The sequence below is a fragment of the Euprymna scolopes genome, chromosome 14 (genome assembly GCF_053919585.1).
Source record: "Euprymna scolopes isolate OS-2025 chromosome 14, ASM5391958v1, whole genome shotgun sequence".
Lineage (NCBI taxonomy): Eukaryota > Metazoa > Mollusca > Cephalopoda > Sepiida > Sepiolidae > Euprymna > Euprymna scolopes.
The window spans coordinates 87,459,919-87,482,925 of NC_136495.1; the positions used below are offsets into that span (position 1 = coordinate 87,459,919).

Sequence of the window (23,007 nt, forward strand, 5' to 3'; positions counted from 1 at the left end):
ATTATGATGCTTTAAATTATTAAGACAAAAAACTCACCGTGATTGACAAACAAAAGAAATAACCAACATATTATCATAAACTTCTGAATTTACTTTCAATGGCCAGATTCCTGTAAAGAATTAATATATTCATATTTATTACAAATCATTGCAAAGAATTAAAAAAAAAAAAATTAAACAATAATAGTACACATGCTTTATCAATAATCCCAATTACAAGTTTGTAAGTTTATTTTTTGTCTATGAAAAATAAATTCCTCTCATGCACAGATTAGATTCTCATATGCCAACCTTTAATTCCAGGAAGATCAATGCTAGCATGTTCATGGATTCCAATTCCATTCCTAATTATGCGCAGTGATCCCTCTTTGTAAGCACCTGAACAAGTGACCAACTAAAAATAGATATGAAAAAGTTTCAGCAATTACAAAAAAGTCAAACATTTCTTAAACAATTTAAGTTTTTAATTGAGATGAGAACATTAATTTTACAAACATGGATTTTTCAGAATCTTAAATCAAAAATGAATTTTTATGAAGAAAAGATATATATGCACTGTGAGCAATTGTGTTACTTGATATGCCACATCCTAAGTTTCATTATGTAACATTTGCTTCAGATGATGACAGTGTTCTAGCACAAATACTTGAAAATATCAAGTTCATAATTAAATAATACTTAAAACAGTTGACCTTTCATTTTTAGATTTAGTTTCTTTATTTAAGAATGGATTGAAAATAATACAATTAAGACTAACATAAAATCATTATTTTATAAATTGCAAAATAACTTAAATAATGTAATCATAGTAATTTGTGTAAAGGAAAATCATTTACTTGGCCTTGTCCTTGCCTCTCTAAGTCCACAACACACATGTCTACAATTGGGCCAAGGTTGGTGAAAGTCTCCATGATTTGAACATAAGAACCATTATCATTAGGATTAACATTCAACTGAAATTGAACAATATTTTGATCATTAAACATGAAAAAAATCATTTTCAAAACAAAAATCTTTCACAAATTAATTTTTTTTAAGCATTAAAAACTTAATTTGTTTTTAAATTCTCTTAATTTTTTTTTTTTTATTATTACATTTTCACCCCAAACAAGGCGCATTGCCACTTTGGTGTAGGGGGATACTATCAGGGGCAGCAACTACTGGGGCACTATGTTGGGATTTGGGCAGCAAGATGTCGGTTCACGTTGCACTTGAACTTCTGCATGTCAGTACAGATAGGGAAGCAGGAACCTGGAATAGAATTCCAGAGTCTAGCGGTTCTGGGGAAGAAACTACTGGAATAGAAAGATCTTTTACATCTAGGGATCTCTACTGTGTGGGGGTGGGATTTAGCAGCCTGTCGGGTTTGTCGAGGGTGTCTACGTCGTGGAGGCACAAGTGTCTGCAGTTCGTCAGAGCATTCACCATTAAAATACTTGTAGAACAGGCAGAGGGATGCAACGTTTCGTCGATGGGACAGAGGCTGAAGCTTAGATGCCAGTTCAGGGCCTATCAAATTGGCGACTCTTTTTTTAACCTTGTCTAGGAGCGAGAGACTAGTAGCAGATGCACCAGCCCAAATGTGACAACAATACTCCATACATGGGCGAATGGTGGCCTTATAGAGGTACAGGATACTTTCAGGTGTCAGTAGTTTTCTAGCACGGTAGAGAGAGCCTACCTTTTTTACAGCGGCTCTGGCATGTTTTCAATATAATTGTTCCAACTCATGTTTCCTGTGAATGTTAGGCCAAGCAGTTTGAAAGATGTACTCTCAGACAGGGAGTCACTGGCCATTGCTATTGGTGGCAGAGAAGGTTTCTTGTAATTATTGAAGGAAACCAGTTTAGTCTTGGCAGCATTGAATGTGACCATCCATTTATGTCCCCATTCCACTACAGATTGGAGGTCATCCTCTAATGTTTTTGCCATTTCTTTAGATACGTGTTCGTTTGTTTTCCTGTCATGCCTGAGTGTAGTGTCATCAGCATATATACCCATTTCAGAGGCAGTTTTGTCGGGGAGGTCATTAATAAATATTAGGAACAATAGAGGTCCAAGGATAGACCCCTGAGGCACTCCCGCATTTATATCACACTGTTTAGATGTACTACCGTCGAGGACAACCTGGAGTTTTCTCTTATCTAAGAAGGATTTAATTATGTTAAGTATTCTACCAGTGATACCTTATGATTTAATTTTCCTGAGGAGACCCTTGTGCCATACCCTGTCAAAAGCCTTAGATATATCTAGAGCTACCGCTCTGCCCTCCTCTGCTTTGTACAGTGAATGGTATATACGTTCAGAGATTACAGTGAGGATGTCAGCTGTGGAACAGGCTTGTCTAAATCCATATTATTTGTCAGTCAGAAGTTTAGCATCTGTAAGGTGCCGGACTAGAGCATGGTTTATTATGGTCTCAAATATTTTGGCGAAAAGTGGGAGGAGGCTAATGGGGCGATAATTTGATGGGTCAGTTCTTTTGCCAGAATTCTTGAATACTGGTACCACAGAAGCAGTTTTCCAACAGCCCGGAAAGCATGATTCATTAAGGCATTTGCTGTAGAGTTTGGGGAGAACTGGAGCTACTTTGGCTGAGCACTTTTTTAATAGCACAGCTGGGATGAGATCAGGTCCACATGCTTTTGAAGTGTCCAGGTTTTTTATGATAGCGTGTACCTGAGCAGGGGTGATTTTTAGATCGTCTAGCGTGGTGTCTGTCCGCAAAGGAAAGTCAGGCAGGGGGTGGTTGGTAGGGTCCACTGTGGAGTTTGAGGAAAACCAGCTGGCAAGCATATTAGCCTTGTCGGTTGCTGAGCAAATAACCTCGTGATTGTTGGTTAGTGGGGGAATTGTTGATTGCCCATTATTTACTATACTGTTGTAGATTTTCCAGAAGTCACGATTTCCTAATTTTTGTGCTTCGGTGCGTTTTTTAGTGGTTTCAGTAAATTCTCTCTTAGCTGTCATTATTTCTTTCTTAACGTTACTTCTAGCTTCTATATACTTCTGTTTGTTTGAACTGGACTTATGTCGGTTAAATCTGCGGTATGCATGCTGCCTTTGAGCAATGGCAGTTGCGCAAGTCAAAGTAAACCATTGGAGAGAGTGGGGCTTGCTATAAAATTTCCGCATGAGAACATGTGCTTCCATTGCTGTTTTGAACCATTCAGTGGTCTCATTTGCGCACTGTTCAGCAGGAAGAGAAAAAATATTTCCCCATGGGGCATCTCTGATAAGATCTCTGATGGTTTCCCAGTCAGCCTTTTTATAATATCTCATTGTTTTGAGCACTGGCTCTTTAGTTTTGGGTCTAGAATTTAGGGCGATTTCTACCATTATCATTGCATGGTCAGCGTTCCCGAGTGGGCTGTCAGCATTTGTTGTACAATCCTCGGGAACTGTAGTCAGAAACAGATCTAGAAGTGATGCTTGTTGTTCTTGCTGGTCAGGGAAACGGGTTGGAAACGTAACCATTTGTGATAAAGAGTGAGATATAGCAAAACTATGCCCGCTGCATCTGTGTGAGTAGAGAATCCAATCCAGTTTTTGTGGTGAACATTAAAGTCACCAAATCTTAATGAACATTTAATCATTTATGAGTAAAATTGAATATCGAATTCATTCATAAAAATCAATAGTAAGTCATAATTTGAATTTCCTTAAAATCTTAGCAGTTATCAAATCAGAATAAGTTCAGTGAAATTAAAAATAAATATTTTTAACATATGTTGAATGTAAATTATTTATAAGAAAAAATTATGCATCACTGTTGAATTTTATAAATGAATATAAGTAACATTTTAAGTATTCAAAATGAATATAAAGTTAGGTTAGGTTGGGTTTTATGGCATATCAACCTCTTTTTTTTTTGGTTATTTAATGCTGAGGTCCATCATATTTTTTTGTTTTTTGTTAGATATTTTAACTTATTCAGTCAGCCTTTTTGGGTCATTAGGTGGTGTTGTTTTTTTTTGTTTTTTTTGGTGGGGGTGAAGTTGGATCGGGTAAAATTATATTCTTTTGTATAAATTGGCTTTTTTTTAGGAATGTTAATATTTTGTTAGGATTGACTTTTTTAAATAGTTCTTTCAAATTGTTAACGTAATAGTTCTGCCAGATATGCTCAAAGTTGCCACAATCCAAAAGAAAGTGTTTTACAGTAAAGGGTTCTTGACATGCCACACATTCTGGAGGGTCTTCTTTTTTTAGTAGAAAAGGGTGAGTTATGTGTGCATGTCCTATGCAAATGCGGGACAAAACTACTTCCTCCACTACTTCCAGCTACTTTGGACTTAACGGATTGAGCATACAACTCTTGCGTTCTTTATTACTTTCTTACAATGGTTGCTGGCAGTCCTGAAAGCAGCTTTAGTTTCCATACATCTATTACGTTGGAAGCAGTGGAAAAAGTGATTTCTGTGTGTTCTCTTTGGGTTATTTGTTGTGTGGTGAAGTTACGGAGATTGATATTTTCAGATGGTTTTAAAAAAGTCTCTTGTAGGCATATTATAGTAGGACAGAGATTGGATATTAGTAGAAGTCATTCTTTCTTGTTGGCTTTTATACCTCTGCAATTCCATTGGATTATTTTGTTAGCCATAGTTTAGTTTTATGTTTTTGATTTCCTTTTATTTTATTAAGAATAACAGTGGTTGTTTTCTACTATTTGATTATGGGGGTTTATAGACTCTGTCGTCTGTTTCCATTATTTCCAAGGATTTAAATTTGTTCTGATCTGTAGTTTTGGTTTTTGACGTGGAGCGAGATCTGTCTTTTTTGGGTTTTTCATTTATTTTCTGTTTGATTGGTGCGAGATTTGATTTTTTTTCTTTGCGCCTAGTAAGGCGATTGTTCTTTCGGTTTTAAGATGTTTTCAGTTTGTGTGGGTTTTTTGTTAGAGGATTGTGTTTGATTTTTGGGATCTGGTGGGATTTTATTTTCAACTGTTTGGTAGTTATTTTCAAGTACAGCTTGAGTTGACGGCAGTTGCTGTAAGGTGGCCCTCAATGCCTCAACTAGTTCTTGAAGTGATTTTATGAGGGTAGAGATTTCCTTTAGTTCAATGTTTTCTATTGTTTTTAATTGATTTTTGGTTGCACCTGCATATGATCTAGTTGGTTCTGTTGTGGTGGCTGTTTCAATAATTCGTCTAGCTCCGGTAAAACTTATGTTTTTGGTATATTTTAGTGCGGTTACTTTTTTTTTCTTCGATTCAGTTTTGGCAAAGCGATGAGTATACTGGATGGTTCTCACCACAGTTTGGGCATTTTATATTTCCTTGGCATTCTGTTTCCTGGTGTTCATTACTACTACATTTTGGTCATACTGGTTTCCTGGTGCAGTATTCTTTGCATTGGCCAAATTTTTGGCAGTTTAGGAAGTGAAGTGATCTGGGGATATATGTTTCTACTTTAATGTTAATACATCCAATCTTGATGGTTGGTTGGTTGTTTTACGGCATATCAACCTTTTTCAGATTATTTAATGCCGAATCTAGTTATTTTGAGCAAAGATTTTTTAATGGAGTATATTTGTTTTTTAAGTCGGATTCTATTTAACTCATAGTTGGGACCCTAACAGGTACTACCACTCCAGGTCAGAGTGGACCTGGGAGCAATGGCAATTAAAGGGTGGCTCCACACTCCCCAAGGCCCGCAAGCTGAAGCCTCACCATCAGATATAGTTTTAGGTCATATCCAGGACCGTTGTATAAAGGGTTCTTTTTAAATTTTTTTTATAAAGGCCAATTTTTTTAAGATATGAGAGTATGGTGTGGGCATTGTCTTTATCAAATAACTTTTTAATATTGTTTTCTTTGTAGAATCGATTTCTTACTGTTACAAAATCAGTACATTCAATTAATATGTTTGATTGTGAGTGGTGTTTAACAAGGTATACAGATAGGATATCAACGCATATACAACAGAGAAATGGCAAACCTACTGGAATGAACACCTTAACAACAAACCTCACAAAATCATGCCAAAAATCAAAAAACAAGAACAAAATACGAAATTAAATGGAAAAGAAGTCAAACTAACAAGAATAAAAATAGGCCATACCCACTTAACCCACTCATATCTCCTAAAAAAAGAAATTTTTTTAGGAGATATGAGTGGGTTAAGTGGGTATGGCCTATTTTTATTCTTGTTAGTTTGACTTCTTTTCCATTTAATTTCGTATTTTGTTCTTGTTTTTTGATTTTTGGCATGATTTTGTGAGGTTTGTTGTTAAGGTGTTCATTCCAGTAGGTTTGCCATTTCTCTGTTGTATATGCGTTGATATGTCTTTTTAGATCTATGTATGCAATTTTAAAATTTGCATCGATTGGGAGATTTAAGGCATTTTCTGCTGCTGAATCTGCTAATTCATTACCTTTAATAACCGAATGGCTCAGTATCCAGCAGAAAATGATTTCTTTTTACTGTTTAATTCAGTTAATTTTTGGAGTAATTTTGCGATTAGGGGGTTGTCCATCTTTTTATTTTTAATCGCTTTTAGAGTAGATTGGGAGTCTGAAAGGATTATAAATTTTTTTTTTTTTTTGTTATTGGAGGCGAGTTTGAGAGCTAGGATTAGAGCATGTATTTCAGCACTGAAGATTGAGGTTTCTTTTGGGAGGTTTGATTGTTTTTTGATTGATTTATTGAGTATTGCTGCACTGGCTGTTGCGTTATTTTGTTTAGACCCATCTGTATAGATGTGTGTGTGGTCTGGATACTTTTCTTTGATTTTATCGAGATCATCATGATAAGTTATTGGAGGAGTATGTTTCTTTTCATATTTACTTAAACTTAGGTCGATGTTCGGGGATACGATTTTCCAGGGAGGGGTTTTGAGTAGGACAGTTTTGTGAATTTTGGTTGTGGGTAGATTTGCTTCTTTGGAAATCGATTTTATTCTAAGTCCAAAGGTTTTGATTGCATTTTCTTTTTGGTCAAAAAGATGTTTACGGTTTGGATTTAAAGTACTATTGTGTGCTAGGTTTTTAGGGTTGGCTGTAAGTTTTGTGCAGTATTTTAGACCAAGCATTGGAGGAGTTTCATGTGCTTCTGCTTACAGGCTTTCTACAGGGGAGGTTGGAAATGCTCCTAGTGCTAGTCTTAGTCTGGAGTGGCTTATTGTGTTGAGGGTTTTTAGATATGACTTTCTGATGGATTGATATATGAAGCTACTATAATCTATTTTTGATCTAATTAATGCTTTATATAGTTTGAGTAGTGTGTTCTTGTCAGCTCCCCAATCTGTATGGGCGATGTATCGTAGGAGTTGTAATGCTTTATTACATTTGGTTTTGATGTGATTGATGTGTGGAATGAAATTTAGTTTTTTTGTCGAAAATGATTCTTAGATGCTTGTGTTCTTTAACGCATGGAATTTTTTTGCCTTCAATCTGTAAGGTTGGGTCAGGGTGGAGTTTACGTTTGTTACAGAAATGGATGCATTTTGTTTTAGTTTTGGAGAATTTGAAACCATTTTTAGTTGCCCATTTATTAATTTTATTTATGTTATGTTGTAGTTTTCTTTCAATAGTGTGAGTGTATTTAGATCTGTAGCTGATTGAGCAGTCATCTACATATAAGGAACTATGTATATCAGGAGAGAGTTCTTTTATAATGTTATTGATTTTTATGTTAAAGATAGTTGTTGATAATATGCTGCCTTGGGGCACTCCTTGATTTTGTGGGTCTGATAAAGTCGAGTCTATGCGAACTTGGAAAGATCTGTCTGTTAGGAAGATTTTTATGAATTCAGGTAGTCTGCCTCTTAGTCCAATGTTATGGAGATCTTTTATGATACCATGTTTCCAGGTAGTTTCATATGCTTTCTCAAGATCAAAAAAAAACAGATGTTACGTGTTCCTTATTGATAAAAGCTTCTCTGATGTAATTTTCGAGGTTAGTGATGTGGTCTATACATCCTCAAATTTTTTGGTATCCGCACTGGATTTTAGAAATTATTTTGTTGTCATCTAGATACCATATAAGACAGTAGTTAATCATTCTTTCGAACGTTTTGCATAGGCAGCTTGTGAAAGCTATTGGTCTAGTTTTCTGGGTTTGATGTATCTTTTCCCAAATTATTATTGTTGCATTTTTCCAGGAAGTTGGGAAATCTTTTGTTTCCCATATTTTATCATAAATTTTGAGAAGGAGTTTTAATGGCTCGGGCGGAATTTCTTTAAGGAAGCTGTAGTGCACTTCATCTGGTCCTACAGCCGAGTTATGGGATTTTTCTATGGTGGTTACTAGTTCATTGAGTGAGAAGATTTCATTATAAGGCTCTTGGTTTTTGGAGTTAAAGTTTATTTTGTACTTTTCTTCATGTTTCTTAATTATTTGAAATTTTCTATTGTAGTGTTTTGATGATGAATTTTCGGCAAAGGTTTTAGCTAGTGTGTTAGCGATATCTTTTTTATCAGTTATTTTCTGTTTATTTGTGAGAAGGTGTTTGATTGGATTCGGATATATTTTCCAGTTATTTTCCTAATCATTTCCCAGACGGTTTTGAGTTTAGTGGTGATGTTGATTTGTTGACAAATTGTTGCCAGCAGGATCTTTTGCATTCTTTGTTTTTCAAGTTTTTTTTCTCTGGTGTTTGTATTCTATTAAGCTGTTGGTTGTGGGTTGTTTTTTAAATTTTCTTAAGGCTACCTTTCTTTGTCTAATGGCTGTTTTACATTCTGGATTGAACCATGGTTTGTTTTGTTTTTTCCAGGAGGAGAATTTTTGGGTATGCATGCTTTGGCTATTGTTATGAGTACTTCTGTGAATTCTTTTATTGTTTGGATTTGATGTTCTGTTAATTTTAGTGAACAAAGTTCTTTAAATTCGGCCCAGTTGGCTTTGTTCCACCTGGGTATGTGATTTTGGATGGCGTTACTGTAATTGATTATAATAGGGAAGTGATCACTGCCACAGGATTCTTCGTAAGTGCTCCATGTATAATCCAAGAAGCTTGATGGATCACACATGGTAAGATCAATGGCACTAGTTGATCCGTTTGTTGGATTTAAGTATGTGGGATTTTTTTGATTGAGAAGGTACAAGTTATTTTTGTTAATTAGTTGTTCAATTTTGTGACTTCACATCCCCATAACGTTGGGCTACCGTAATATGATGGCCTAGCGACGACTATGATTTAGTCTGGTGACGTCATAAACATCGGTCTGTTGAAATTTGGTCACGTGTCTCATGACTAAACTGGAAGTTGGTTTAAAGTTTTAGAGGGTTAAATAAATTTAAACATGCCGTCGAGATGTATAGTTCCAAAATGCTGAGGTAACTATGAAAATGGACCAAAAGTTACCGTGTTTTCATTTCCCAAAAAAAAAAAAAAAGGAAATAATTTACCAGTGGATCAATGCAATAAAAAGAAAGGATTTTACTCCATCTAAATATAGCAGAGTAAGTGTTAAAATGTTCGAGATATTTAAGAAAAAAAAAAAAATTTTATTTTTATTTATTTATTTTTTTAGAACTTATTTTAAAATAAATTGAAAGTCTGTATATAAAAAATGAATTTTACATGTAATTTAAGTTATGTACTGAAATAATAAATTATTGACTAAATATTGTATAAATGTACTGAACATGGTGTATATATTACCAGGAAAGTTTCAGACAGATAACTTTTTTTTTAAGTTTAAGGCAAGGTTTGGCCAGTATCGACAACTTAGTGGAGATCAGTATAATATATCGATACGTCAGGTGTATGAATGTGAAAAAAAAAACTCAGAATGTTGTCAGTTTTAAAATTGAGCTTACCAATTAATAATCGAACTATTGAATTGAAAAATTTTAAAGAAACTGGGATGAAATGACAAGGGAGCAAGAGTTACATGTTTATAAATTTAACATAGATGTAACAGAAGATGATGTTAATCAATGCAAGGAAGTACTTCCTCTTATATTATACTTAGCAGGTTATTGCTGTCATGCAGTTTTCAAAAAACTGAAATGCAATAGCTGCAAAAATTTAATATCCGGGAGAGAGGCTGTTGAAGAAATAGCTGAATTAAACAGCTACTTCCAGGGTATTAACAGAGGTTCTCTGCTATACCCAAATGATATAACTAATAATTTTGTCTTATATAATTATATAGTTATAAACAAACTTACAAAATGCGATTCTTTTTTACATTCGATTCATCAGAGAAAATTAGCCATATACATAATTTTAAATATTTTGGCTGATCAAAATTTATTATTTCATGTTGACTCTTGTGATGAGGGTCACACTATTCAGCAAATTGAAAAAATGCTGATATGGAGTTCATCGAATTCCCTTATAAATAATTTTTGTCGCAAAGAGAATGACAATATTAGTAAAAAAAAAAAAAATATCAGAAAAAGAAATATTCAAACTTTTAATTAAATTCTACAACAGATTTTTGAAAAGTTTTAATATTCAATGTTTGAAACTGTTTAGTAACTTTGTTTATACTAACATTTGCTTGAATTTAATTTTTAACTTATTGTTTGTTATTCAGTTAAATTAATTTATTGTTCGTTATTCAGTTAAACCAATTTATTGATCGTATTTCAGTTAAACTAATTTATCGTTTGTTTTTCAGTTTTGATTTTTAAAATATTGTTTTATTGATTTAAAAAATATTTATTGTTCATTTTTATTTATTTCTATTGAATAAACTTCAGTTTCATACAAATCAAATTGTATTCCTTTTCTTTTTTAACAACTTTTCTCCCTTTGAATTCGTTTTTTATTATTAATATTTTTATTATTAATATTGGATGAGTTTCAGTACAAAGTATCATGTTTATCTTTTTTAATCCAATTTTGAAGTTTTCTAATGCTTTCTGTAAAAAATGTCTGCTCATTATCGACAGTCTGTGTTCCACTTATCTTGCTTGCTAGGACCTATGGCGATGACGTCATTTTTCAGCTGACAGGCCATCTATGACGATGGTCACGATAACATACTGTGGCAGTTAAAGTCTCCTAGGAGAATAAATTTTCTAGTTCATTTTCATTTTTTGGTTCATGAGGGAGGTATATTGAGCAGATTGTGATTGTTTTGTGTAATGTGACTTTAGTTGTAATTGCTTGGAGATTTGTTTTGACAGAGAAATTGCTTTGAGGTATGTTATTCCTTACAAGAATTGAGGTGCCTCCATTAGCATGAAGGCCTGTGTTATGGAAATGGTTGTATTGTTCATAGTTTGGTGTTTTGAAATGGTTATTGTTTTGTAGGAAGGTTTCTTGTAAGCAGACAATGGCTGGGTTGAAGAGTGAGATAAGTATAAGAAGTTCATTATAGTTAGATCTTATTCCACGACAATTCCATTGGATAATTTGTTGTGTTTTATTTCTATCCATGAGGTTGTTTAGTTTTCCTCTATTTCCATCTCTTTAGAAGTAAAGGGTTTATCTTTTGTCGGACTTTGTATCTTTGGTGAAATGTTTTGCTGGGTTTTTTTCTTTTTTTTGTTTGGATCTGGACGTCGCTCTAGATCTTGCTTGAGATGTTACTGTTTTGGCTTCTTGTTCATTTTTTCCCTCTTGATTACTTGTGTTTGGTTTCTTTTTTTTTTTATCTAGGGTGTTTTCGGTTTCCATTTTTTCTAGAATTTGGAATCTATTTTGAGTGTCTATTGTTTGGTTTTCTTCTTTTTTGGAACGTTCTTTATTTGCTGTTTTATCATTGCTTATGTTTTTATTAATTTCTGATGGTTGTTTTGTTGGTTTCTGTGATGATTTTTTTTAATGGTTCTGTTGTGGATGGAATATTATTTTTGTTTGGATTTGTTATTTCTATTTTGTTTCCCAGATTTGAGTATTTTTCTTTTAGGTTATTTTGAAATTCTGGCCATTCTTTAATGTTTAATGTAATCAATTTGTTTATCAGTTCCCTATATTGATCATGTATTTCATTATGTTGGTATGGTTTAGTTGTCTTTTTTGTTGTCTCAGTATATGTGTTGTCTTTCATGTACGTCTCAACTATTTTTCTGGCTTCTGGAAAGGTTGTGTTTTTTTTTGTACTTTACTTCTATAATTTCCCTTTCTTTTTTATATGTTTTGCATATTTTAGAGAAGACCAGATGATCTTTGCAGTTAGCGCATTTCACCTCATTTATGCATTTTTCTTCGGTGTGGTCAGGCTCTTTGTTGCCGCATTTTCCGCATATTTTTATTCTTTTACAGGCTTCTTTATGGTGTCCATATTTTTGGCAATGGAAACATCTTCATGGAGCTGGGATATATTGGTCTACTTTTACATTTAAGTAGCCAATTTTTATTTCCTTAGTTATTGTTGGTTTGTTAAATGTTAGTATGTATGTGTTGGTGGTTATTATTTTATTGTTTCTTTTTATGTTTATGCGGATGTGGTTGATTACTCCTTGTTTTTCTAATTCGGTTTTTATTTCTTCTTCAGTTGCTAGCGATAGTTCATAACTTCGAACTACTCCTTTCAAAGTGTTTAGTGTTTTATGGGGAAAGACTATACTTGTACTTCATTTTGAGTAGAGATTGAGCATCTCTAAGATTGGTTATCTCAACTAGTAGATTTCCATCTTTTGTTTTTTTGATCATTTTTGGTTTACTTTTTGTGGATAATGTTTTTTCTATTAGAAAAGGTGATAAATTTCTAATCTTTTTTATTTTCAATTAATTCAATAACCAAGAATCGTGGGAAGTTTCCTTCATCTATAGTTGGAACGGTTTTTCTAGTTTTGAATTTTTGTTCTTCATCTGAGCTTGAGAGGTTAGAGTCAGAGGAATGGTTTCTTTTAAGGGTTTTGAGGGGGATGCATTTGTTTTTATCAGCCATGGATTTTGGGATTTATTTTTCATCAACCACACTCCCTACCCACCTCGGAGTCCAAAATTGGGGCATAGTAAGGGGGAAACCCATTCGCCTTGACCATGTCGGGGCTACGTGGAGGATATATTCTTTTGGTAAGGAGTTCTCAAGCACTATATTTTCTGTTCAATGTGTCCTCAAAAATACATTTGTTCAGATGGAGTGCTGAGTTCTGGTCTTTCCAATTGATTGACCCTTGCCATCGCCTTCTAGCACTTACTTGGTTTGCCTATTTTTTGTAGTGGAGGAAGAAAAATAAAAAAAATAAGATGGGAGCCCCTTTAAGTTTCGTTCTTTGTTGTGGTAGTTGGTATTTTGGGTGTAAGTGCTAGGGCTTGACGTGTCTGCCGATTGGTTGGATCGGGCCTCTCCGACCGCCCGTCTAGCCGAAGTAATGTGTTACAGTGCCTAGACTTATGCACCCAGGTCTAGGTTAGCTCAATCACCAGGATCACGTCCTAAGGCATTACGGGTAGCAACCCACAGCTAACTGGTTGCCCCATTGAGGGATTTTTACCCTCTGCAGGGAGGCAGTCTGCTTATTCTAGTATTCTAGTGCCCTACCAACAGGGGGGAAAAAAGGGGGGGGGGGCGACGAGGTTGGGAAGTAGGGAAGGGAAAGGAAAGGAGAGGGGAAGGGGGTTGTTGTTTTTGTTTTTGCAGAACATAATTAAGTTTTACAAAAGAGAATAGAAAACAAAAACACAAAATCGATGTTGGTGCATTTCGTCTCAGGAAGCCAATAGACAGCCGGATCTGGTAGCACCAGATATCCAATCTTGAGTTCAGTTGATGGGGTGGGAGTATTGAAAGTTGATATGTATGTGCTGGTGTTTATTGTTCGTTCATTTCATTTTTTTGTAATTCTTTTAGTATCTATAATTTTGTTTTTTTAGGTTTGTTTTTATTTCTTTTAGAGAGCAGGTGTTTAATTCTGGACATCTGATGACCCCCTTTGAGGTGTTGAGGGTTTTGTGAGGGTAGGCTTTGATGTTTATATCATGGAACTTTGTCCATGTTAAAATTTCTTCGGCACTACTTTTAGTAGATACTTGTATGAGTAAAGTTCCATTTTTTAATTGATAATTTTTTTGATTATGAATGGGGACATTTTAGTTATTTGTGTGTTATCTTGCGATTCCAAGATTATATACTCCGGAGAGTTTGTGTTTTCATCTTCATCACTTTCTGGATGGGGTCTTTTAATTTTTTTGGAAGCCATAGAATATTTTTTGGGTTTTTTTCATCATCCTTGCCCCCCCACCCTCCTTGGAGCCTTAAATTGGGAGATGGTTGGGGGGAAACCCATTCGCCCAAGCATCTCAGGGATACAATGATGGTATACTCAAACAGTGAGTACAGCTGCTTATGACGATTTTTTTCATTTCCTCGGACCCAGCAAGGTATAGAAAGATTTAGTCGTCAATAGCATCAGTTTTCACCATCTGATTGGCCCTTGCCATCGCCTTCTAATGATAGTATGTGTGTGGGTTTTTTTTTTTTTATAAGTGTAATGTGTTTGTATTTCTCTTTTGATAGGGGTTTACTATTATTAGGGAATGTCATGACTAGCCGGTTGATCGGGTTGAGTCTTCCCGACCGCCCGTCTAGCCGAAGTAAGGGCCAAAGTGGAGTGTTGCTAACTCACGGCCATTTGGTTCCAAGGTCATGAGGTGCTCAGCCACCAGGATCCCGTTCTAAGGCATTACAGGTCGCCACCTACGGCCAATAGGTAGCCCCATTGAGGGACTTTTACTCTCTGCAGGGGAAAGGGGGGGGGGCAGTCGGTGTATTCTGATACTCCACTGACAGGGTCTGGGAGTGGGGGGGGGCTGTTTTTGTTTTTGCAGAACAAAATTAAGTTTTACAAAAAAAGATCAGAAAACAAAAAACGTCAATGTAGGTGCATTTCGTCTCAGGAAGCCAAAGGACAGCCTGATCTAGTAGCACCAGGAATATAAAGTGAAAAAAAAGAAAGAAATATTGTTTTCTATACTAACCTTAATAAGTTGAGAGTCACCCAATCTGGAGCCGATATATACAACACCATTATCCAAATATGTAATACATTCAGCAATGGTGGTCTATAAAAACAAAATTTAGTAATCAAATGGTGAAAAATTTTCCGACAATATTTTTGGATTAGACTAGATATGTAAAAATAAATAATGAATATTTATAAATATAAGCCTCCAACAAAATGTATTAAAAAAGTTTTAAAAATCAAAAGGACTTTGAAGCAAATATTCATGAGAAATAAAATAAAATTGATAAAGAATGAATATATATATATTCTTATTTAATTCTAAATGGTGGTTCCAAAATAATCCAGGAATTTACAGAGTAAACTGGTAAAGAATTAAAATTTTATTAATAAGAATGAAGGGACTACCCAATTTTTTTTAAATTAAAAAACAAAAAATTACAATAAAAAAAAAAGAAAAAAAAAAGCAAACTCCACTATAAAGAGAACAATTTCAAATAGTGGGCTTACTTCACCAAGAAGTTCAACTTTCAAGTCCTTAACCACAACAGTACCATCCATTTTTTCTTCTTTTTCTAAAAGCAACATGAAGAGTCGACCTGCCATATCACCAAGAAGATAACGTGAACCATCAACTTTGCCATAACAAGTCAAGGGACTTTGCTAAATAAAAAAAATGAATAAAAAAGCTGAACATGAGTATACAATCTAATAATGGTTGGTAACATTTTTCAAGTATGTTAAGAAAATCTTATTTCCAAACATTCTCCATATAAACAATTGAAAATTCACAATTTATCATTTTGAAAAGTGTCAATAACATATCAAATATTATTAAGACAATAAAATATCTTCCTATTCTTCATGCAAATATTAATATTATTAGATTCATATTTAGAATCAACGTTTAAAATATTTCAATTAAGTGATTGCAAAACTTAATCAAAATTATGTAGTGACATTCTAAGCAAAAATTCAAGTGAAATATGAAAACTAACCTTGATAGCAGGGGGTGCAATAGAGATGAAATTATCTCCTTTATGATATGTGATAGACTCTTGACCAATGATGAGTGCTCCACAAAATGGTTCTGGTACTGAGATATAAAGGGAAAAAAAGATAAACAGCACACATTAAATGGATCAATTAACAAGTTTTTAACAAACAAATCTTACAATTTGTCCAAAAGGCAGTCATAAAGAATAATGATTATTCAAGAAAAAATGATGATTTTAAAATAATATAACTTATGAAAAGATGTATAATTAAATAGACAAACGGAAATACTGACCGGCAATCACTATACAAGCTTCAGTTTCCACATTATCTTGTTTCCAAGGACCTTTTTGAAATTCTTTTTCTTGAAGACCAATTTGATATGTTTTTACATGTCTACCATGTGGGTCCTTAGAAAATAAAATATTTTAAATGTTAAACTTTTTTTTTTTTTTTTTTTTTTAGATAAATAACTAATTTAGAATATTTAGAAAACACTCTTGACCATAGATTTTAATCAATAAAGAGTTGTTTTTTTGGTTTTTTTAAAATTTACTGGATTGAAATTAGCATTAATCTTAGCCGACAAAAATAGCATAAAAAAATAAATACCTGGTGAATTAAAATGATTGTTGGCACCTGACAACCATGTAAAAACTGGATGTCTATCACAGTCAATTCCTCTAAACTGTAAAAAAAAAAAAAAAAAAAAAAAAGAAAATTTATTTGATAATATTTTTAAAAAATCCTATAATATTCAGGTTAGTTGGACTATTTTAAATTTTAACACTCCTCTCTCTCCCTCTACAAAAACTTCATTACTTTGAAAATATCTATACCTATAAAAGTTAAATTGTGTGTGTGTGTGTGTGTGTGTGTGTGTGTGTGTGTGTGTTTCCCTACCAAACTACTGTGTCAATTTTCAGGCTACAGACTCAAGATTTGACATAAGGGGTATTGAGATTCGGGAAAATCTTTTTAATAAGTTTTCAACTAGAAATTTGGCTGTCAAGGGGGTCAAAGTTAAACGATTTGACCTTTGCAAACTCTACCAACCTCCTCTGCCAATTTTTGGTCTAAACACTTTAAATTTTAGATGTAGGTTACCTGGACAAGAGTCAAACTTTTAAATATATATATATATATATATATATATATATATATATATATGTACACACATAAAGTTATGAACTGCTAGTATATATATATATATATATATATATATATCAATAAAGAGAGAAAAATGAAGGTATAAAAACTATATAGTAATATAAATTTATTCATTTATTTAATAAGGGTATACATCAATTAGGGGTGTTGGTAAGTGAGAACTCTTTATACCATGGTATTTTGAAGCCTAATGTTTCTTATCAGAAGAGTGGAGAAGATGCTAAGTAACATAATAGGGATGTGATGTCTAGCAATAGTTGCATTAGGAGCAAAATAAAATATTAAGGCTGAATGGAGGAACTATATTGATCTCTGTGATATAAGAGGAGTATAGTTTATAATATATTAGTATATCTGTCATAGTGGGTTTAATGTATGTGAACAGTATGTGCGTTTAAACTCTCGTAGAAAATATAGGGTAAGTTACTTGAAAGAAGTTTCTTGTTTAAACGTATGTGCAAATGTGTTGTAGCTACAGAGGATTTTTACATGAGGGGGGGGGGGGTATGCTATGCCGGTATATTTTTTAGAAGGGGTATCTGAGATTATAACAGTACTTAAGAGCTATAAGTTATTAGAAAAAATAGTAGGATAATTATTGCGAGAGGATCAATTATACGGGATGCAGTGTACAAAGATTTTAATTGAGTAAGGTAGAGGATAAACATGGTAGAATAATAGGATGAAAATACGAAGGGGTGGATGGGGTGGCAGGTTGTAAAAATATAAGAATTATAGAGTGATAATAGATAATAATAGTTCTAAGAAATACATAGTTATTAAATATAGGAGAATAAAAACTATAGGAGAATAAAAAAATAAATAGGGGAATAAAGTAGATAAAAGGCAAAAATCTAAGGATATAAAGAGTCGAGTGACAGAAAGAAGTAAAAATAAATAAAAACAAAAAAAATAATGATAGAAAAATAAAGATAGAGAAATAAAAAATAAAGACATATATAAAAAAATATAAAATAAAATGGAAGTTCGATAAATGAGGAAATACTCAGTTGGAGAAAGTTCTTTAAGAACGCCAAGCCTTTAAAGCAAAGCAAGTAACAAAATATTTTTTAACAAACCAAAACAGATAAATAAATATAAGTTCTTTGTAAGGGAAACTGTCTTCATCCAGTTTAGATAGGGATTCAAAGAAGCATGTTACTGTTGGCTGTAGAAAAATTGCAATTTTTTGGACAAAAATAGTTGGACCTTGGACAAAAGTATAGTGAGAAGACTTTACCTACCTCTCTTTAGGAAGACAAAAGATTTGGAACGGCTATTCCAGGTGAAGTTTTACGTTTCCATATTTATCATTCCTGGAGTGAAAACTATGTTTTTCTTGATAGATGATGCAGGTAGTTCCCATATTTCTTTTGTGAAAACAAAACGATCCAAGTGAAGATATAGTTACTGGCAGGAATAATTCTTAGTTTATATATATATATATATATATATATATATATATATATATAAATGCAAATCTCTCCGCTTGTAAATAAACAAGCAGCTCAAGCACTGTAAAAGCACTGGCTATGGATGAGTGCTAGTCTAGCCAAATTGATGAGCTGTGATAAAGTGAAACAGTACTGTGTATGTGGATGGCTAATATATATTTCATGATTTGACATTTTTTTTTAAATAGAATTCTAACTGCAAAGTATACAATAGTTACTCATATACACAATATCTTATTAGTAATAACTTCTGTGATAAAAAAATCATATCGGGACACTAATGCAGAAAGGACACGACAGCCCCCCCTCTTTCCACCCATAAACTAAAAACAGAAATAGTCCAGACAGAAACTTTCACTCATCTCTTTTCCTCGTACTCTACCTCTCCCTTCCCTAAAGGAAAAAGAAAAAGAATTATGAAAATGGGTGATTCAAGGAAGATGAAATCAACCAATATTGGTGAGAAACGAAAGCCACATGCAACAAAAAAATTTGCAGAAAATTATATGTAGGAGTTGGCACTCGCTGTAATATGAATCCACAGCATATCAACCCACATGCTGTGCGCCCCAGTCAACTTATGTAAAGATGACTGCAAGGTGTGAAGCTGATTTCAAATTTTCCTGTATTGTGAAAAATATTTGGGAACCATGCTTTGTTTCAATTGTGGCAAAGGATTATGAAATCACCATGAAGTAATTGGATACGTCAGCCGGCATCATAAAGACCAAACAATCAACTCAGAACTTATGTCGAACAACAAATATAGTCACGAAAAACAAAACCGCAATGAATAATTGACCTGCTGCCCAATCACAAGGAATGATTTGCTAAAGAAACAAAAAAAAAAAATAAAAATAAAAAATAACAGAAAAAAGCTGAGAGGAACATTCAAAGGAGATGGACAATAAAGGAGAAATAAAACAAAAATGAGGAGAGAAAGTGGGGAATAAGGAAAAAAGCAAACAAAAAGGAGATTGAGCAGTACATGGATTGAACCATTACATCTCGATTCCTTGGAAAGTTTGGTGTTACATGAAAGGGCTGTCCCCTTATGTAAGAAGACATACTAGATAAGTGAAAATGATATTAGGATAATAGATAATGGAATGTCCATTATTAATTCTATTAGAAATAGTTGAATATAGTTTATGTTGGAAAAAGAGTTGATTGTCCATTCTTTTAGAAAATCTGAACATGTCAGTTAAATGAATGCACAATGCGAGTTAAAAAATATTGTTTAAAAATAAGTTAGAATTAGAATTGAGGATTCTTTGTTTGCCAAAAGTGTGTTGGACGGACAAGTGTAGAAAACGTGATATAGTCACTTTGGTAAACATACTTCTGACGTCATAAACAAAGATTTCTCAATATAGGAATCTGAGGGTTTGAAGTTAGGTAGAGTTGATGAGAGAGAGTCAGTTGGAGAGGAGAACCTCTTAAAAGCGAAGGGAGGAAAATAAAATAAATAACAAATAAGTTTGAATTCCTGACATCACCTATCGGTCGATTGAAGAATAAAGAAACCAACTATGTTTGTTTCTCGTGTTGTCATTCCTTACAACAGAAAAGGTAAATGTGTTTATCATCTTATAAAAAACTCTTGTACAACTTACAAATAATGTGCCTCCTCCATCATCAATAATGTATCATTCTTCCCCTCTATATGTGTTAACAAGAATCATCCCAGTCAGATATAAAGGTCTTCCTCATTTTCATAATTATTTGTATATTATTATCTGTCTTGCATGTACCCGTTATATGTCCCCAATATGAGCCCCCTGCTGCACAACATTGGGATTGGACATATTTTTTTTTTTATATATTTTGTTTTCAGGTTGCTGATTACATCTCTCAGCTAATCATTTTATACTTTCTTTCAGCCAAAATTCCCCCTTCTTTGTCCCCGTTGGATAATCAAGCAAACTGTGCAATAACATTCCTCCTTCTTTGTCCCCGTTGGATAATCAAGCAAACTGTGCAATAATATTCTCCCTTCTTTGTCCCCGTTGGATAATCAAGCAAACTGTGCAATAACATTCCTCCTTCTTTGTCCCCGTTGGATAATCAAGCAAACTGTGCAATAACATTCTCCCTTCTTTGTCCCCGTTGGATAATCAAGCAAACTGTGCAATAACATTCTCCCTTCTTTGTCCCCGTTGGATAATCAAGCAAACTGTGCAATAACATTCCTCCTTCTTTGTCCCCGTTGGATAATCAAGCAAACTGTGCAATAATATTCTCCCTTCTTTGTCCCTGTTGGATAATCAAGCAAACTGTGCAATAACATTCTCCCTTCTTTGTCCCCGTTGGATAATCAAGCAAACTGTGCAATAACATTCCCCCTTCTTTGTCCCCGTTGGATAATCAAGCAAACTGTGCAATAACATTCTCCCTTCTTTGTCCCCGTTGGATAATCAAGCAAACTGTACAATAACATTCCCCCTTCTTTGTCCCCGTTGGATAATCAAGCAAACTGTGCAATAACATTCCCCCTTCTTTGTCCCCGTTGGATAATCAAGCAAACTATGCAATAACATTCCCATTTCTTTGTCCCCATTAGATAATCAAGCAAACTGTGCAATAACATTCCCCCTTCTTTGTCCCCGTTGGATAATCAAGCAAACTGTGCAATAACATTCCCCCTTCTTTGTCCCCGTTGGATAATCAAGCAAACTGTGCAATAACATTCCTCCTTCTTTGTCCCCGTTAGATAATCAAGCAAACTGTGCAATAACATTCCTCCTTCTTTGTCCCCGTTGGATAATCAAGCAAACTGTGCAATAACATTCCCCCTTCTTTGTCCCCATTAGATAATCAAGCAAACTGTGCAATAACATTCCCATTTCTTTGTCCCCATTAGATAATCAAGCAAACTGTGCAATAACATTCCCCCTTCTTTGTCCCCGTTGGATAATCAAGCAAACTGTACAATAACATTCCCCCTTCTTTGTCCCCGTTGGATAATCAAGCAAACTGTGCAATAACATTCCCCCTTCTTTGTCCCCATTAGATAATCAAGCAAACTGTGCAATAACATTCCCATTTCTTTGTCCCCATTAGATAATCAAGCAAACTGTGCAATAACATTCCCCCTTCTTTGTCCCCGTTGGATAATCAAGCAAACTGTACAATAACATTCCTCCTTCTTTGTCCCCGTTGGATAATCAAGCAAACTGTGCAATAACATTCCCCCTTCTTTGTCCCCATTAGATAATCAAGCAAACTGTGCAATAACATTCCCATTTCTTTGTCCCCATTAGATAATCAAGCAAACTGTGCAATAACATTCCCCCTTCTTTGTCCCCGTTGGATAATCAAGCAAACTGTGCAATAACATTCCCCCTTCTTTGTCCCCGTTGGATAATCAAGCAAACTGTGCAATAACATTCCTCCTTCTTTGTCCCCGTTAGATAATCAAGCAAACTGTGCAATAACATTCCTCCTTCTTTGTCCCCGTTGGATAATCAAGCAAACTGTGCAATAACATTCCTCCTTCTTTGTCCCCATTAGATAATCAAGCAAACTGTGCAATAACATTCCCATTTCTTTGTCCCCATTAGATAATCAAGCAAACTGTGCAATAACATTCCCCCTTCTTTGTCCCCGTTGGATAATCAAGCAAACTGTGCAATAACATTCCTCCTTCTTTGTCCCCGTTAGATAATCAAGCAAACTGTGCAATAACATTCCCCCTTCTTTGTCCCCGTTGGATAATCAAGCAAACTGTGCAATAACATTCCTCCTTCTTTGTCCCCGTTGGATAATCAAGCAAACTGTGCAATAACATTCCTCCTTCTTTGTCCCCGTTGGATAATCAAGCAAACTGTGCAATAACATTCCCCCTTCTTTGTCCCCGTTGGATAATCAAGCAAACTGTGCAATAACATTCCTCCTTCTTTGTCCCCGTTGGATAATCAAGCAAACTGTGCAATAACATTCCCATTTCTTTGTCCCCGTTAGATAATCAAGCAAACTGTGCAATAACATTCCCCCTTCTTTGTCCCCGTTGGATAATCAAGCAAACTGTGCAATAACATTCCTCCTTCTTTGTCCCCGTTGGATAATCAAGCAAACTGTGCAATAACATTCCCCCTTCTTTGTCCCCGTTAGATAATCAAGCAAACTGTGCAATAACATTCCTCCTTCTTTGTCCCCGTTGGATAATCAAGCAAACTGTGCAATAACATTCCTCCTTCTTTGTCCCCGTTGGATAATCAAGCAAACTGTGCAATAACATTCCCCCTTCTTTGTCCCCGTTGGATAATCAAGCAAACTGTGCAATAACATTCCTCCTTCTTTGTCCCCGTTGGATAATCAAGCAAACTGTGCAATAACATTCCCATTTCTTTGTCCCCATTAGATAATCAAGCAAACTGTGCAATAACATTCCCCCTTCTTTGTCCCCGTTGGATAATCAAGCAAACTGTGCAATAACATTCCTCCTTCTTTGTCCCCGTTAGATAATCAAGCAAACTGTGCAATAACATTCCCCCTTCTTTGTCCCCGTTGGATAATCAAGCAAACTGTGCAATAACATTCCCCCTTCTTTGTCCCCGTTGGATAATCAA

General features: G+C 34.5%; 1 protein-coding gene across 2 annotated transcripts in view; it reads right to left on the reverse strand.

Annotated features, from left to right (window-relative positions):
- LOC145293147 (DNA damage-binding protein 1-like) overlaps positions 1-23,007 on the reverse strand; it is a 273,779-nt gene that overhangs the window by 147,210 nt on the left and 103,562 nt on the right. For both annotated transcript variants that reach the window (XM_080139570.1, XM_080139572.1), the window contains exons 5-12: positions 16,425-16,500; positions 16,108-16,222; positions 15,815-15,912; positions 15,327-15,479; positions 14,833-14,916; positions 837-953; positions 292-394; positions 38-110 (exon numbers count right to left, since the gene is read on the reverse strand). In XM_080139570.1, the coding sequence (XP_079995696.1) occupies positions 38-110; positions 292-394; positions 837-953; positions 14,833-14,916; positions 15,327-15,479; positions 15,815-15,912; positions 16,108-16,222; positions 16,425-16,500 (819 nt within the window). The remainder of the gene's footprint in view (positions 1-37; positions 111-291; positions 395-836; positions 954-14,832; positions 14,917-15,326; positions 15,480-15,814; positions 15,913-16,107; positions 16,223-16,424; positions 16,501-23,007) is intronic.